At 39.6% G+C, this 16,118-nt stretch overlaps 1 protein-coding gene across 7 annotated transcripts in view; it reads left to right on the forward strand.

Moving 5' to 3' along the window:
• LOC131217044 (uncharacterized) overlaps positions 1 to 10,229 on the forward strand; it is a 34,831-nt gene extending 24,602 nt beyond the window's left edge. For 2 of the 7 annotated variants that reach the window (XM_058211736.1, XM_058211735.1), the window contains 6 exons: positions 4,128 to 4,289; positions 4,713 to 4,874; positions 5,919 to 6,012; positions 7,131 to 7,249; positions 7,367 to 7,411; positions 9,614 to 10,229. In XM_058211736.1, the coding sequence (XP_058067719.1) occupies positions 4,128 to 4,289; positions 4,713 to 4,874; positions 5,919 to 6,012; positions 7,131 to 7,249; positions 7,367 to 7,411; positions 9,614 to 9,850 (819 nt within the window). In that variant the 3' untranslated portion in view covers positions 9,851 to 10,229. Of the gene's footprint in view, positions 1 to 4,127; positions 4,290 to 4,677; positions 4,875 to 5,918; positions 6,013 to 6,081; positions 7,250 to 7,366; positions 7,412 to 7,515; positions 7,804 to 9,613 lie in introns of those variants that run through there. The other 5 variants (XM_058211737.1, XR_009157167.1, XR_009157165.1 and 2 more) reach the window with 5 other exon arrangements.
• The last annotated feature ends 5,889 nt before the right edge of the window (positions 10,230 to 16,118 follow it).

The following is a 16,118-nucleotide window of genomic DNA, read 5'->3' on the forward strand; positions in this document are numbered from 1 at the left end:
ATTCATTGGTGAACTGAAGATGCGAAATCAAAAGTGATGTTCCCCATCCCGAATCCTCTAATTAGCCCACGGCTTGGCTTCTATCCAACATCTTGCTCAACGCTTCAACGATCATCATGAAGAGAAACAGGGAGAGGATCCCTCTGCCTAAGGCCTCTTGATGCTTGAAAAAAAAAAACGAACCGAGCTTGCTCGGTCAACTCACTCGACTCGGCTCGAAAAAGCTCAAATCGGCTCGGTTTGAAGCTGAGTTCGATCCGAGTCGAGCTGTGTTTTAGAGCTCGAAAATGATTTCGAGCTGGCCCCAACTCGACTCGACTCAGTTCGATATATAGCTCGAACCCGGCTCGACTCGATTAGGTAGTATAAGTAAAAGAACATAAAAAGAAGAAGAAATGGGTATTCTCTGATGTTTCAGCAGGAATTCCAGAAATGAATGTGTAATTGAAGTAAATGCAAAACAGAAAACAAAGCAATGGATATTCCCTGATGTTGCTCACCAAGTGTTTGATGAAATGACTCAACGAAGTGTCGGCTGGTGGCAAGGAAGGTATGTTTCATTAAACAAATCCCCTTTTTTCTTGATTTTGATGTTGCTTACAAGGTGTTTGATGAAATAGCTGTAAAACCACTGCTGGTGTTTTACTTCAGTGAGAATTTGAAGGTGCAGCCCATGTGTTTGTGAAAAACTGAGTTGAGCTGGCCAGTCAGGCTCGAGGACCGAGCCGAGCCGAGTTCGAGCTAAGGTCAGCTAGTGGCCGAGCCAAGTTGAGCTGAGGCCAGCTTAACTCGGTTCGACTTGATGTACAACCCTAGTCAAATGCGATCACATATGCGCATATATGTGAAGAAATCGCATATGCCATGATGGCATATGTGATTCTGGCAAGTATGCCATGACATTCTTTATTATGGGATGAAAACTATACCTTCCTCTTTTCCTTATGCCTCAAATCAAGGCACTTGTGGGCGATTAGCGCATTGTCCAACAACGTTGTCAAATGCTATCGCATATGTGCATGTATGTGAAGAAATCGCATATCCCATGATGGAATATGTGATCCTGGCGAGTATGCCATGTCATTCTTTATTATGGGATGAATATGCGATTGCATATGCGAGTATGCAATCGCATATTGCATATGTGATCGCATATTGCCCAATGGGACTTTATTTTTTTATTTTGCAATTTCAATCACTTTTGCCTATAAATAAGCACTCAAATCCCCTCCATTTTCACTATTCCCTACTTTAAAGCTTAAAATCTCTCACTCTCTCCTTTATTCTTCTCTCTGACGATAACCGATCCCTTTCCTAGAATTTGGTAAGAAAGCTTTTTAAGTTGCCTTTCACCAAATCCCAAAAGACCTGGAAGAAAGCCAAAGGGAAGCCTTTCAACCTTTGAGCCTTGTCCCTACCTAACGAAGCCACTATTGCTTTAATCTTCTCCATAGAGAATGGTGTTTTTGAATGTTTGTACAACTCTGTAATCAATTGATGAGTCAGTTTTTTTTTTTTTTTTTAAATTTTTTATTAATGTTATTTTGCTTTGATATTATTGTACATGGGCAAGTATTCAATAACAGTAACAGTGGCCGTAACAGCTACTGCTATAACCGTTACAGTATGGGCCATTATGGCCTTTAAAAAAAAAAAAAAACAACATTGGCCTATTATGGGGCCTTTACGGGCCATTTTTCCATAATGACCGTTATGGCCCTGCAACGTCTATCAGTGCCCACCGTTATCTACTATGCTATTACATAACCGTTTTTTGCATACCTTGTACATGGGTTTTTTGGCCCATTATTGTCATGGTATTGTGTCAGTATATTAGGGTCAGTCCAGAAATTTACATCTTTCCCAAAAATCTCAATTGTGGATGTGTGTGTGTGTGAGTTTGCTAAGCCCAAACACCCCTCTAGAGGCAACTACATGGAAATTTGGCATGCTTGTGGGACATTGGAGTCATTAGCCATACATCAGGTGCGCCTTGGTGTGTTAATGACCCGACTTCTTTATCACTCTTGTCAACTCACAGGTAGGTAGCAAATTCTTGTGAATGATCTGGCCTTATAATCGGATCATTGTGACAAAGAATGTTGAGACTTTGAATTCTTGTGAAAATTTTGGAAAAGAATTAATCAAATGATAGATTGTGTTAATTAAGCGAGATATTCCAAATCTTGTCAATTTTAAAATTTGTGGTTTTATCATAAAGTGATAGTGATTCTACATCAAAAATGGTTTAGAAGTTAAAATAATTCATTTTATACCTATATATACATTTAAAGTTTTAAAACTATTTATTAATTTATTAAATATTTCTATGTTTTTATTTTTAGTGAGATTTTCCTAATACAATGAGTAAACCTATCTCTTGAGAAATTCATAGTGGATTTATTCAGGTGCTACCACTCACGTTTCAAGTTTCTTATAAGGGCTTATAAGGAGCCACCAACTTACTAATGCATAATGCCACATCATTATGAGCAACAACACTCGAGCAGGGGTTAAAGCCATAAGGGTTTATAGATTCTTCTATTAGAAAACATTAAAGAATCCCTTCTAACTTCAGATTTGGCCAAAAAGTCTTCTTCCGAGTTTGCCTCATTAGGGGTTGACACATCAGGTGTGACACATGTACAAACACAATATATGGGTTAAAATTTTTGCCAAATCAATGTACACGTGGCCCACCTGCTCACAAAGCAGCCTGATTTTGGGCTAGGTCATCTGGATCGTGGAGCCTGCATGATCTATGGCTTGGATGTTCCAATACCTACATGTGAAGATAACTCTAGGCTTGCAAAACCCTATAAATCATCATTATCATCATCTAAGCCTTATCCCAACTAATTGGGGTCAGCTACGCGAATCTTATTCTGCCCCTGCAAAACCTTGTAAATATCATCATCATTTGAGCCTTATCCCAACTATTTGGGGTTGGCTACATGAATCCTTTTCCACCCTTCCACTCTATCAAGGGCCATAACTTCAGTTAGGCCATAGGTCATCAATTCATTTCATACTACCTCCACCCATATCCCTTTGGGCCTTCCCGTGCTCTTTAGAGCCGTCGAGTTGTACCAACTCACTCTTACTGGCACAATTCTTGGTCTCCGGTGCACATGATCAAACCATCAAATCTACATTCCTTCATTAACATTTGGTGCTACTCCTAAGTTCCCTCGAGTGCATTCATTTCTAATTCTATCCTTGTCTTGCCACACATGAATTATTGACCCAAGGTATCAAAAGTGGTCTTTTTGGCAACTTCTTGGTCAACAATCTTAACTATTTCCTTTTTCTCACTCCTATCATTACTAAAACTGCACTTCGTATACTCTGTTTTACTCCGACTAATTTTAAATCCTTTAGATCTAAAGCACCTCTCCATAAATCTAGCCTTTGTGTTAACATCCGCCCTTTTGTCAATCAAAACCCGATAAATATATGGGAAAATTCTATGTAGTGAGATCCCTATACATCAATGAAGCGGTAGCAATACTAGAAGACGGAGGGTAATGCCATTAGACATAAAGCTATGCTTCTGTGGTTGATAATGTAACCTTTTTTTGCCCTAAGTGTTTCTATGGCATTGTTAAAGCATATTAACTCACATCATAAGCATGGTATCCCAAATTGGTTACATAATGGCCGTAACGGTAATAACTGTTATGCGTTATGGGGCCGAAATGACCATTACAGAAAAAATGAGCCGTAATGAACCCCTAATGGTCCGAAAAACAGTTTTTTGTTTTCAAAAAAAAAAAGAAAAGAAAAGGAAAAAGAAGAAGAAGAGCCGTAACGGTGGCCATACCACTTTGATCGTAAGACAAACACACACACACACACACCCCAAATGCACTCTCACTTAACTCATGCTGTAAACCAGCCTTATGGAACTCATCTAAGGACACTTCAGAATTACTGCGTATAGTTCCTGTAGGAAAGCTATTTCTGTAATGAACTCTTATGCCCCGAACCATGAGAAAGGCCATTTCCTAAGACAAATGATCAAATATAATTATTTCTTTATTTTTTTATCGTGTCATGTTTGATACAGATTACTTGATAGTGTTGTTATTATGAAATTTCTAAACTCAGTCTGCATAAATCTGCAGTATTCTGCATTGACCTCTGAAGTTCGTGATGGACGTGGAAAGGTGCCTGTTGCAGATTACAAGGTTGTGAAGTATGTCGATGAAGAGAACAATGGTGCAGCCACCAGCTTAAGGGAAACAAGTCGCAGTTGCTATTCCTTCTGCATGTGCCCAGGAGGGCAGGTATCCTTTGTTCACTGAGCTCCGAAACATGTTTTCCAGACAGACCTTTACACATGCACCTCTACACATTGCTGCATGTGCCAATCTGTGGGGTGCTCCTTTCAGTACTTGCCTACATTTGGCACATGTGTACAACATCCAAACTGTGGACTAGGTGGCCGGTGGCTGCCACCATTTGGATGACCTGGCCCAAATATTTGGTCATTAAATTCATCAGGTAGGTTACACCTTACATGGACAGAAATAATGTTGGGTTTAAAACTTGACAACTGGTCAGCTCACCTGCATGGTGAGGCTCAAGTGTCCCACTTCTGTCCCAGGTCAGCGTGTGTGTGGATATGTGCAGTTGTTCATGCGGGCTTAGCAAAACTTATTTCATTTGTAGTAGGAAATGAATGGATTTGTGGAAGTGCATGCTGGCAGGTTGTTCTTACTAGCACGAATCCAGCGGAACTCTGTATCAATGGCATGTCGTTTTCTCGAAGAGCATCCAGATGGGCAAATGCAGCACTTGTTGTCACTGTGTCATCAAAGGATTTTGAGGCTTTGCAGTGCAATGGTCCTCTTGCTGGCGTCGAGTTCCAGGTACCTTTTCTAGTACTCTTCTTTACTATCTGTGCATTGAACATTCAAATTTCTTGATTGTTGCATTGGTCTCTTGTTGAGAGAACTTTGATACTTGGGCAGTGTGTGATGGATGATAAGATACGCGGGCACTTAGAAATTACTTAGAAACTGCATATGTGGTGTTCATATAATTCAAGTGAGTAATGGGGGATACAGTGCTGATACATATTATTCCTTTGATTTTTTATTTTTTATTTTAATTTTTAATTTTTATTTTTACCATTACAGGACCATAACGGCTGTTACAATCCGTATCGTAATTGCCATAAGGCTTTACTGCTACTGAAGAAAATTACTTTTATTTGGTTATATGACTATCGTATTGGTGGAGATTATAAAATTAAAAATGAAAGTTATCCAGTGGTCCTATTTCAAAAACAAGTGTCCATGAATCAGAGGTTAGGATTGCTCAACCAATCTGATTTTATAGCTGTGACTTAGCAATAATGGGTTCAACAGAGGGTTCCACCATGCAATCAGTTTAATTCGAGTTAATGTATATTATGCATACAATATATGACTGCCAGAGTATTAAGCGTCATACTCAGCCAGAGTATCGAATAGATCCCCTTTCTTACTATACTTTTCTATTCATCTTTGCTATATGTGCATTGGGCATCGGTGTTCTTGATTGCCCTAATGCATTGGTTTCTTATTATCTTCCTAGTTCTTTTTTTCTTTTTTCTTTTTCATGGGTAGTACAGTTGCACTGGTCATGAATTTTCTTTTTTGAAAAGAATTTTTAAACAGAGAGGGCACTCTGCGGTGGCCCTTGTCCAAAAACCCTATTTCCCTTCTAGTATCTAGATATCTGATGTTTGACAGCTGAAAATATGTACATGTCATATTCTGCATTAGGTCTTTGCTTCATGTTCTCTTAGGTTGAATTTAAAAGAAAAAAGAAAAAAAGAAAGAAAAAGAGAGAGCAAGTAATAGATTTCTGGCATATTTTTTTGATAAAAAGTTCATTTTGAGGTTTTATTGGCTTTTCCTGATTACCAGAGAGAATTCGAACGAAGAGCCGCTACAATGGGAGGTGGAAATTTTGTTGTCCCTGTGCAGACTGTTGCTGATTTTCTGGATAACAAGCTATCAGGTAGATACTGTAGAATCACCTTACATTCCAACAATGATTTTTGCAGCTGAGCATCTGTATGTGCCCCAGATGTGCCGATGTACAGGCATGTGAGAGATCCAAGATCATCAAGTGGGGGAGGGACCTTTAGAAATGCTAACTATTTGTTCACATTCAACCTGTTTAGGCTAGGAACATGTTGGGTGAACGGCGGAATCACAAAGAGATGAATCTAGGATAGCGATCCAAAATTACCAAGCAAAAGGAAGAAGAACACAACGATTTAATGTGGAAAACCCTTTCAGGAAAAACACCACGGCACAAAGCGACAAAAATTCACTATGAAAGCAGAAATTACAAAGAGAGAAGGCTTACCCGATTCGAAAAACCTTGAATCTCACCCTTGCTCCACCCCTTTGAAACCCTAGAAATATTTAGAAACCCTTGGAATACATCCCAATCCCGTTTACACCCATATTTATAGCCTATGGGAGAATCCCAAACAAAATCGGAAACAAGTTTCGCAAATCCGGCGGATCCACAAAATTTTGCGCAAAACGTTCGATGTCATCGAAACTTATCCTTTGATGGCATCGAAGCCTGGTCGATGACATCGAACTAACACCCAAACTGCCCAGAGACAACCCAATTTTCCGTAAAATCTTGATTGCATCGATCTATGTTCGATGTCATCGAAGGTTCAATCAAACATCCATTGATGGCATCGGAAAAAGTGCCCAGATGGGTCAGCGACCAACTGGAGAAAATCCGGAAAATCTCGATGGGATCGAGCACTGTTCGATGCCATTGAAGGTGGCATCGAACAGACTGTCGACGGCATCGACAGACCTTGTATCTGACTTGATTTAAGACATCAAATACAATAGAACATTCCCAGAGGTATCATTTGATGAATGTTCCTGATTACACATTGTCCATGTTAGCGCATGTGGGGTGCTTTTGTTTGGCACATACAGATTTCGTGGGTTGAAAATGCCTTTTGGATGACATCGTAAATCCCTCTGGTGATTCAATTTGATTTGCAAAGGATCCCATCTGCTGTAAAGTCTGCATGTGCCTTTGGTGATCCGATTTGATTCCAAATCTGCAATTAACATTTCTTACCTGTGTATTCCCAGTAACATCTGTACCAAAATCAAGTTATCGTTTGGGAGTTAGGGCAGCAAATCTCCACGAGTTGTTCCCCATTCATGTAACACAGTCTTTACAGCAATCAATTTCAATGTTTGACAAAGAGGTAATTTTCATCATTTCATGTGGCCTCCCCTTTAAATGAATAAAGCGCTGAGCCTTTTTTTTAAATTTGAAAAATTATACAGTTTCTTGCTAATTCATACCTTCTGGAAACTTTCAGCTGCCTGGATTTATCTCCAAGGATGCTCTTCTTCATGGAGTAGAGGTAACATACACCACCTTTTTTGTCAACTTGTATGTTTCTTGCATGAATGAAATTCAGGAACTGATCACACGCTTGTATGTTGCCATTGCTATCTTTTCCGGAAGAGGTGCAAACTGAACTTGCATGAGACTCTCACACTTGCCAACTGGAAAACACGTGCAGCTCCCCAAGCTGCTCATTAGGAGGTCCCACTGTGTGAATGAATCCCTTGCCCAAAAGGTGCTGCCAGTTTGGGTGGGCTCCACATAACCGATTTTGTTATTTATCAAGGATTGTGATTCCTGAGGGTTTGTTGTGTTTGTTCAGTGTGGGAGTCTTTTGAGCCGTGTTGTATTTTGTTTTTCTTTTTGTTTTGTCTTTCTTTTTCTTTTTTGTCTGTTGCTGCTTTCCTGCTTTTTGGGTCAGTGAGTTAAGTTTTCAGGTTTTTAAAAGAAACTATATATATATATATATATATATATATATATATATATATATATATATATATATATCCAATCTTCCATCCCATAAATGGACTGGCACGACTTTTGGGTCAGGAAATCTACATTGTGCAGTCTGACTGATGAAGGGCTTTGATCTTGCACGCACGTATCACTTTGGCATGTTTGAGCTGGGAATCCTGTGGGATTGCACTCATGCGAGGCCCGATTAGCTATTTCTGGAAAGATGGAAGCCCAACTCCCAATTTCTCAAATATATTGAATTGCTCTTCCCACCTTAGGGTAGTATCTGCCGATTACATTAATGAATTAGCAGTTCCTAAAATTTTGGTGCCATCCTGATATTTTGATCCGTTTGTGTAGAGGTGTTAGAAAAACTAGACCCCAAATACGCCTTTTCTTCTTCTTCTTCGTTTTCTTTTTTTCTTCATTTTTTTTTTCTCAAAAGGAACTCACTGATTTCAACTTTCTCATCACTCCCTACGTTTGTACGAAAAACCGGCTTTCTTGCAAATGGGTATTTTGATTTTCATGAGATTCCAGCATTCATGTCCATTTTCAGAACTGTAGAGGGCGCATCCACTCTATTCACATTGGCTGCCGAAAAAGCATCCTGAGTACTCGGTTTATAGTTTCCTAGATCTTCCCATTATAATTCCATGGGTCATTTTACCCTGGAGGTATCATATGCTGCTCCATCGGAAAGAAACATCAGTTTCTATTCAACCCAGCAATTTTGTGGGTGGGGCACACCTTCCAGTAAACTGATCCTTTGATCTGGTGGGCCCCACACAGGATATTACTTTCCCTAATATTTCCTCCATCAAATGATCTACCCCATCCTTTCTTGGAGTGCTCTGAAACCTTTTTTTTAAAGATGTACCCAATGCTGCACATGTGAAGGGCCCAATCAGACAGTTAAGATCATCAAATTGGGGAGATTATTGAGGCATCTCCCATCAGTAGGGTCCACCATATGAACCTTCTGGGTCACCAAAAGGCAAGGCTCAGTGTACATCCAATTGAACCGAGCAGATGCTTGGTCAAACACCGTCTGTTCTAGGGTTGGGTCGGGTTGGTTCTCAACCCTAGCCCATCCCAAGGTTCTTGTACCTCAACCCTAACCCAACCCAACCCAACCTCGGGTTGGGAATTCTCAACCCAAGCCCAACCCAAGCGGGTTCGGTCGGGTTGGTCGGGTGGATACATGCTAATATTTTAATGATTGCATTAGTTTATTATATTTCGATACATGTCTTATTTTTATATCTATTATTTTATTAATTATATATGTAGTTCTAAACAAACGAGCTAAAATATAGGACAACTACTCATTTAAAAGTCGTGTTGTGTAGCACACAATCTATTTGGGAGAGAGAAATCGAGCATATCTTGTTAGCTTGAGTCATCGGAAATGATGTGAACCAATGAGACCCGACAACACAGAAATTTCCTGTGTCTTCAACACATATGATCCACACTCAATTATAATTTATAAGTAACTTATATATTGATCGGGTTCGGGTTGGGTCGGGCAACCCAAGACCTCAACCCGAGCCCAACCCAAGTTTTATCGGGTTGGTGTTTGTATAGCCCAAGCCCAAGATCGGACTCAATACATCCTGCCCAAGCCCAACCCAATGTCAGGTCGGTCACAGGTCATTCAGGTTCAACCTGCCCAACTTTCAGCCCTAGTCTGTTCCTCAAGGAGAATTCTGTGAAAAGCTTCTCATCGTTTATTTATTTATTTTAATACCTTCAGACAAGGACAAGCTCTCCAGTTCAAATTACACGAGACAGCGATACCTACGAAAGCACATCACTGAAAGGGCTTTACCCTATTGGAGAAGGCGCAGGGTATGCTGGTGGTATCGTAAGTGCTGCTGTCGATGGCTTGTATGCTGGTTTTGCTGTTGCCAAAGATCTCAATCTCTATCAGGGCAGCATACAGTCGATCCTGGGTGAGGCTCAAAAGAACACTGGTTTCGTCAAGTACTGAGGAGTTTACTTTGTGGTGTTTGCTCCATTTGCTCTTAGCTCTTAATTCTGGCCCAAGCTTGGAGTTGAAGATTTTAGCTGGAACAGCTTCGTTGGTGCAACGGCTCACTGAGGGAAATGTATATTAATTTCCTACTCTGTCACCAATTTTGTAGGGCTAAGGGACATGGTTCAGATATTCAAGAAAGAGCGGTTCAATGCGGGGTTAAAAAAAAAAAAAAAATCTTTTTCTTGATTTTATTTTTATTTTTTTCCCATTTTGAATGAGCTGTAAAGGGAACTGCTTGTTTTATGAAGATGCTACTACAGAAAATGTGTAACTGTATCTGATTAGTGAGAAGCTGGCAAGTATTCTATGAGTAGGGCCTACCTTTCAGGGATGCATAACAATCATCTGATGTCCCCACATTGGATATGGCAATTCTACAAAATGATCCCCTATGAGATTATCCTTGCCATCTTATTGCCGGTGGATCAAATGACATGAAGTTTTGATTGATAAGATGAGGGAGGGTGTGAAAACAGCTAGATTTATGAAGAGATGCTTTAGAACCTGAAGGATTTTAAATTAGTTGGACTAAAACAGAGTATATGGAGTGCAATTTTAGTGATGGTCAGGGCCGTGGTCATGGCTTCAAGTACCTATTGTGGTGAAAATCTCACTGTGGTGTGAGTACGTGGGTGTGTGGGGTGTGAATGCGTGCATAAAAAAAGAGAGTGAAAATAAGGAATTAATTAAGACTGTTGATCAAGAAGTTTTCTAAAATGATCACTTTTGGTGCTTTGGGTCAATAATTCATTGGTGTAGAGATTAAGAAGGATGATGCATATAGAATTCAAGATGGGTGGAAGAAATGGTGATATGGTGATGTGCTTTTGAAGTATTTTGTAATCATTCATCATCATGTTCTACTCGAATGGATAGCTATAATAAGACCAGCCATGCTTATGGGACAAAATATTGAAAGAAGAAGAAGAAGAAGATGACTAGCCATGCTTATGGGACAAAATATTAGGCAGTTAAAGAATAACATATTCATAGGATGAGCGTAGCTTAAATGAGGATGTTAAGACATGAAGCAAGATTGTGTCCTGTCCCCACTTCATCCATCCAGGGGCTCTGTGCATCAAAATTTTCAGATCATTTTAGCATATGAGCCCAAAATTAAGGCACATGTGGACCAGACAGTGGGGATTGAATGCCCACCATTAAAAACTTCATGGGAGCGCAGGTTTTGGATCAAGCTGAGATTTATTTTTTTCCTTTCATCCAGGTCTATGTGACCGTATGAACAGTTTGGATGGCAAATAAACATTGGTAGGCCCTAGGAAGGTTTCAACAGTGGACGTCATCACCATCATTGCTTCCTATGGTGCGGCTCACTTGAGCCTTAGATCTGCCTCATTTTTGGGCTCAACCTAAAATGATATCGAAAAATGGATGAACGGTGCAGATAAAATCCATACATCAAGGTGGGCCCCTGCTTGACCATTAACCATAGAGGTTAGGAGTAAATTGGTACAACTTAGAAGAATAAAAAGGAAAAGGAGAAGGTTCAAAAGGATGTGAATGAAGGTAGTAGGAAAATACTTGATGGCCAATGTTTTAATTGAAGGTTTGACCCTTGATAGAATGGAATGGCCAAACATGATTCATGTAGCTGACCTCAATTAACTGGGATAAGGCTTAGATGATCATGATCCTATTGCTGGTGAATGAGGGGTGGGGATTGTCCAGTTGAGATCTATGGTCCATTGCTAATCAGTGGTGGGGCTCACTAGATGAATGATCTGGATTATTTAACAGGCAGCTTGACACTGTCAGGAAAGTGGCTAAAGCTAGCTCATGGGAGGGATGTTAGGGAAGCTTCTTGGAGGTCACTCCAGTGAAATCTTAACCATGGATCTGGTGGGCCACTATGGAAGGAGCTGTAGATCAAAAGTTGGAGAGAGACCGAACCATCTTAGCCATTACATCTTGGCAGTCCAGGAAAAGGCATTCAACAGATGAAAATTACACCCCACAAGACTTGCTTATTTTCATCACATGCAGATGGTGGCTCTTTATCAACAGTTCTTGAGCGCCAGTGAAATGCATGTACGGTGGAGATGGCCGGTGATAGGTGCATCTTTAGCTCTCTTTTAAATAAACTCAATCCCTCTGAAAAATCAATTCGCATTTCAGTAACATAGGATATGGAAACTGATACAACAAGGGCGTTTGGATGGCAAGTTATTTTAGATAGGCTACTTATGCCATAAGTAGCTAATCTTGATTTCTACTTAATCAACATATAAGTATGTTTGGTAAACAACATGCTTATCATTCAAAAAGTAGAAAAGCATATTTAGTTTCCAACATCATGAGTAATTATCTCGAAAATCTGTTTAGTCCCCCTCACATCCACTGTCCATCATGTGGGGCTAACCTTTGATGTGGATCATTCATTGCGTGGGCCCCACCTTTGAAGTGGGCCATCCATCATACAGGACCCGCCTTGGTTTTGGCCATTCATCATTAGGGACCGACCTTTAATGTGCAGTGTTCATTAGGTAAGGCCCAACTTTGATGTAAGTCGTCCATCATGTAGGGCCCACCATCAATGTAATTGTCCGTCATGTGAAGCCTACTTCAATATCTACTACCCATCATGTTGAACCCAACTTTGATGTGGACTGTCCATCACGTAGGCCCACATCCGATTTGGGCTACCCACCATGCAGAACCCGCCTTGGATACAGGCCACTCATTATTAGGCCTACGTTTGATGTGGACTGTCCATCGGGGCCCACCTTGATGTGGACTGTCCATCGGGGCCCACCTTGATGTGGATCATCCATCCTGTTGGGCCCACCATTATTAATAGCACATCATGTGGAGCCCACCTTTGATGTGGGTTGCCCATCATGCGAGGCTCACCTTGGATGTGGGTCATTCATCATTAGGGGTAGACCTTTGATGTGGATCATCCATCATGTGGGGTCACCTCGATACGGGCCATAATCATGTGGGGCCTACTAGATCTTCTACCCATTCATTAGATGATTTTCCATTCTCATGAACTTAGGAGGGGTTCATGGCCATTAGAGTTGTACACGAGCATAACCGAATCGAGCTCGGCCCAATTCAGCTCAGCCAACATGCTAACCCAACTCGAACTCAACTTGGTCATTGAGCTCGATTGGCCAGCTTGGCTCGACTAGGTCAATCGCTTAGGCCAGCTTGAGCTAAGCTTGAGCTCGATCTTTTAAGTTGAGTTCAAGTTCGAGCCTACGAGCTGAGTTCGAGTTTAGGTTTTAGAGTTTTTAATATAAATATAGTGTATAATATATAATTTATTTAAATATATAAATATTTATATTAAGTGAACCCAATCCGAGTCGAACTGAGTCAAGTGAGTTAACCGAGCTAACTCAATTCATGTACAACTCTAATAGCGATAGAGAGTATATTATCTTAAATACTCTATTGTGTCACCAATGGAAATAAAGGAAATAAGTTACAGTTTTTTAAGTTGAAAAGCAATGAGAAATAACTGATAAAAATAAGTTGCTTTTTCTAAAAAGCTACTTATTTAAGTTTAATAACCAAACTATCTTTTCGAGCTAAAAAAATCAACTCAACTCAACTTGAACCCAATTTCAAGCCGAGTCGAGTCGAGCAAATTAACTAAGCTAACTTAGTGTACTACCCTAATGGCCATAGAGAACATATTCTCTTAAATAATTTTCAATTGTTGTATCACCAATAAAAATGAAGGAAATAAGTTACACTTATGGAAATTGAAAAGCAATAAAAAATAACAGATAAAAATAAATTATTTTTTCTAAAAAGTTATTTGTTTAAGTTTAATAACCAAATTAACTTTTTTAAGAAAAGTAACTCATTAAATTAAAAAAGCTACTTATTTGGTAGCATCCAAACAGGCCCTAAGCAACTAAGCATCATCTGATCAAACAATTGTTTTAACTCAACAAACAAATTACGACCATCTGATCGAAGTTAGTCAGTGGAAAGTGGACCCCACAAGCCAGTAACGAGGATGGGGTCCAGTAAGCAGTCCTATATCACTGGCAGGTCCTTCTACTGATACAATGATCCGAGAGGAGATAAATCCAAAACTCAGCCGGGCCACATGGCGCCAACTTAGAGGCTGAGGATCAAAATTAGATTGTCCCCGTTGGTCTATTGACTATTGCAGTTTTCCAATCGAGCTGATATTTCGTATCTACGTTTCAAATAAGGGTCCTCACCAGATGGACGGTGTCGATTTACAGTACAACATGGTGGGCCCTAAACAACCTCAGTGTTTTACGCGCTGGGTAAAATACATAGCCGCCAACGGGAGGTGTGAGTTTGCTATCCCAAGGAAGCATTAGCACGACATCCACTGTACACGTCGCATGCATCTATGCCACTTCAGCCCCATCGAAATCGTGACCCACCGATCTGGATGGACATAGAAAAAGAAAAAAGAGAAAGATCAGACCATCCTCACCGTCCAATCCGTGGCCATCAAACGAACAGTTTCAAGGACAATGGTGGATGGTTGAACAGGCACAGTTGGGCGCCTGAGAACGCTAATCAGATCGATTTTCAGAGACAACAGGGCCCAGAAAATTGGATGGTTGAAATTGATATGCATGCATGCCACATGCACTGTCAATGAATTGTTAACACATCCTTACGGTGTGGTGAACTCTCAACATGTGTAGCCCATTGAGAACACATGATCACAACCGATAATTTCCATAGTAGTGAGAAAAAAAAAAACTAAACTGTCATAGTTCAAACGACATAACGTGGAAAATGCCGTCTTTTCCGATGTCCATGTTGGGAACTAGAATCCTATGATAGTTCACCACCATTTTAAAAGTGGTGGTGAGCCGTTCCCGACGCCCGTGCCCACATGGTATGGTTGCACACCAATCCAGACGGTCTGAAATTCGTTGAATCCAATGTGGAGGGAGCAGAAACCAAATATCACATTGAGCGGATGATAGTAACCATCAGATTTTTTTTTTTCTCCTTAAATCCAGACCGCTCACAAATTTACTTTCATTGCATATTTGTTTTGCCAATTACCTTAGTAATGTTAAAAAAAAAAAAAATAATTCTTCCTTTCAATTTTACCACCGCCAAACCAAGCATGCGAATCATCAATCAAATAAATATGTATTTAGAAGACGGGAATTTGTAATCATTGCACTTTTCATGAAATCACATTGAAAATCTTGAATCCAACCAGCAACATCAATATATTTTGGTGATGATTTGACATTAGAATAATATAAAAATGTCATGACACATGAATCAACAATCAAATGCAAATGTTGTCATGAGACTGGGAAAGTAATTTATAATCATTGTACATTTACTTTACATTATTATGGTAACCGATGAAACAAATGGACCCTTAACCATCCAATTCACAGCACCTTATTGGATGGTTAGGATTACTCAATCAATGTTACTTTCACGCTATGCTCCCATCCCTGTTTACTTTTATCACCTATTTGTTTCGCCAATTACCTCAACAATGTAAAGGAAAAGTCTCTTCATTTCAATTTTACCTCCAACCAACCAAATGTGAGAATCATCAGTCAAATATGCCAGTGCAGACAAAGGAATATGTAATCATTGCACTTTTCATGAAATTCCAACTAGCAACATTGAATTTATTGTATTTTGGTGATATTTGACATTAATGTAAAAATGCGATAACGTACAAATCGGTAGTCAAATACAGAAGTTGTCACTGGTAAAGTGATTTATAATCCTTGCACATTCCCTTTACTAATGTAATTGGTAAAACAAACAGACCCTTAATCATCCAATTCAGAGCACCTTATTGGATGGTTAGGATTGCTCGATCTATGTTACTTTCATGCTATGCTTCATCCATGTGTCCCATAATTTAGATGGCCACATGTAAGGACCATGTGAAAAATCTCGTTCTCGGCAATTTCTTTTCTTGATAATTTTGGCAATTTCTCCGATTGGGAATTTCAAAGGAGAATTTAAAAAATCATGTTTTGCGATTTTGTCATAACATCTCACTCAAAATATAAAAAATATATTTATTGTAAATTAAGAAATGATTTTAAAATGATTTATTTTAACTTCCAAACAAAGTTTCCTATAAATTCCCGATGACACCGTTTGATCAAAATTTCAAAATAATATTATGATATTTACAAAATCTTGGCAATATTTGTCACGCAGCTAAGAAAGCTGAATCGCCACCATTTTGAAAATCGTCATATTT

Source organism: Magnolia sinica, chromosome 10 (genome assembly GCF_029962835.1).
Source record: "Magnolia sinica isolate HGM2019 chromosome 10, MsV1, whole genome shotgun sequence".
In the NCBI taxonomy this organism is placed as follows: Eukaryota; Viridiplantae; Streptophyta; class Magnoliopsida; order Magnoliales; family Magnoliaceae; genus Magnolia; species Magnolia sinica.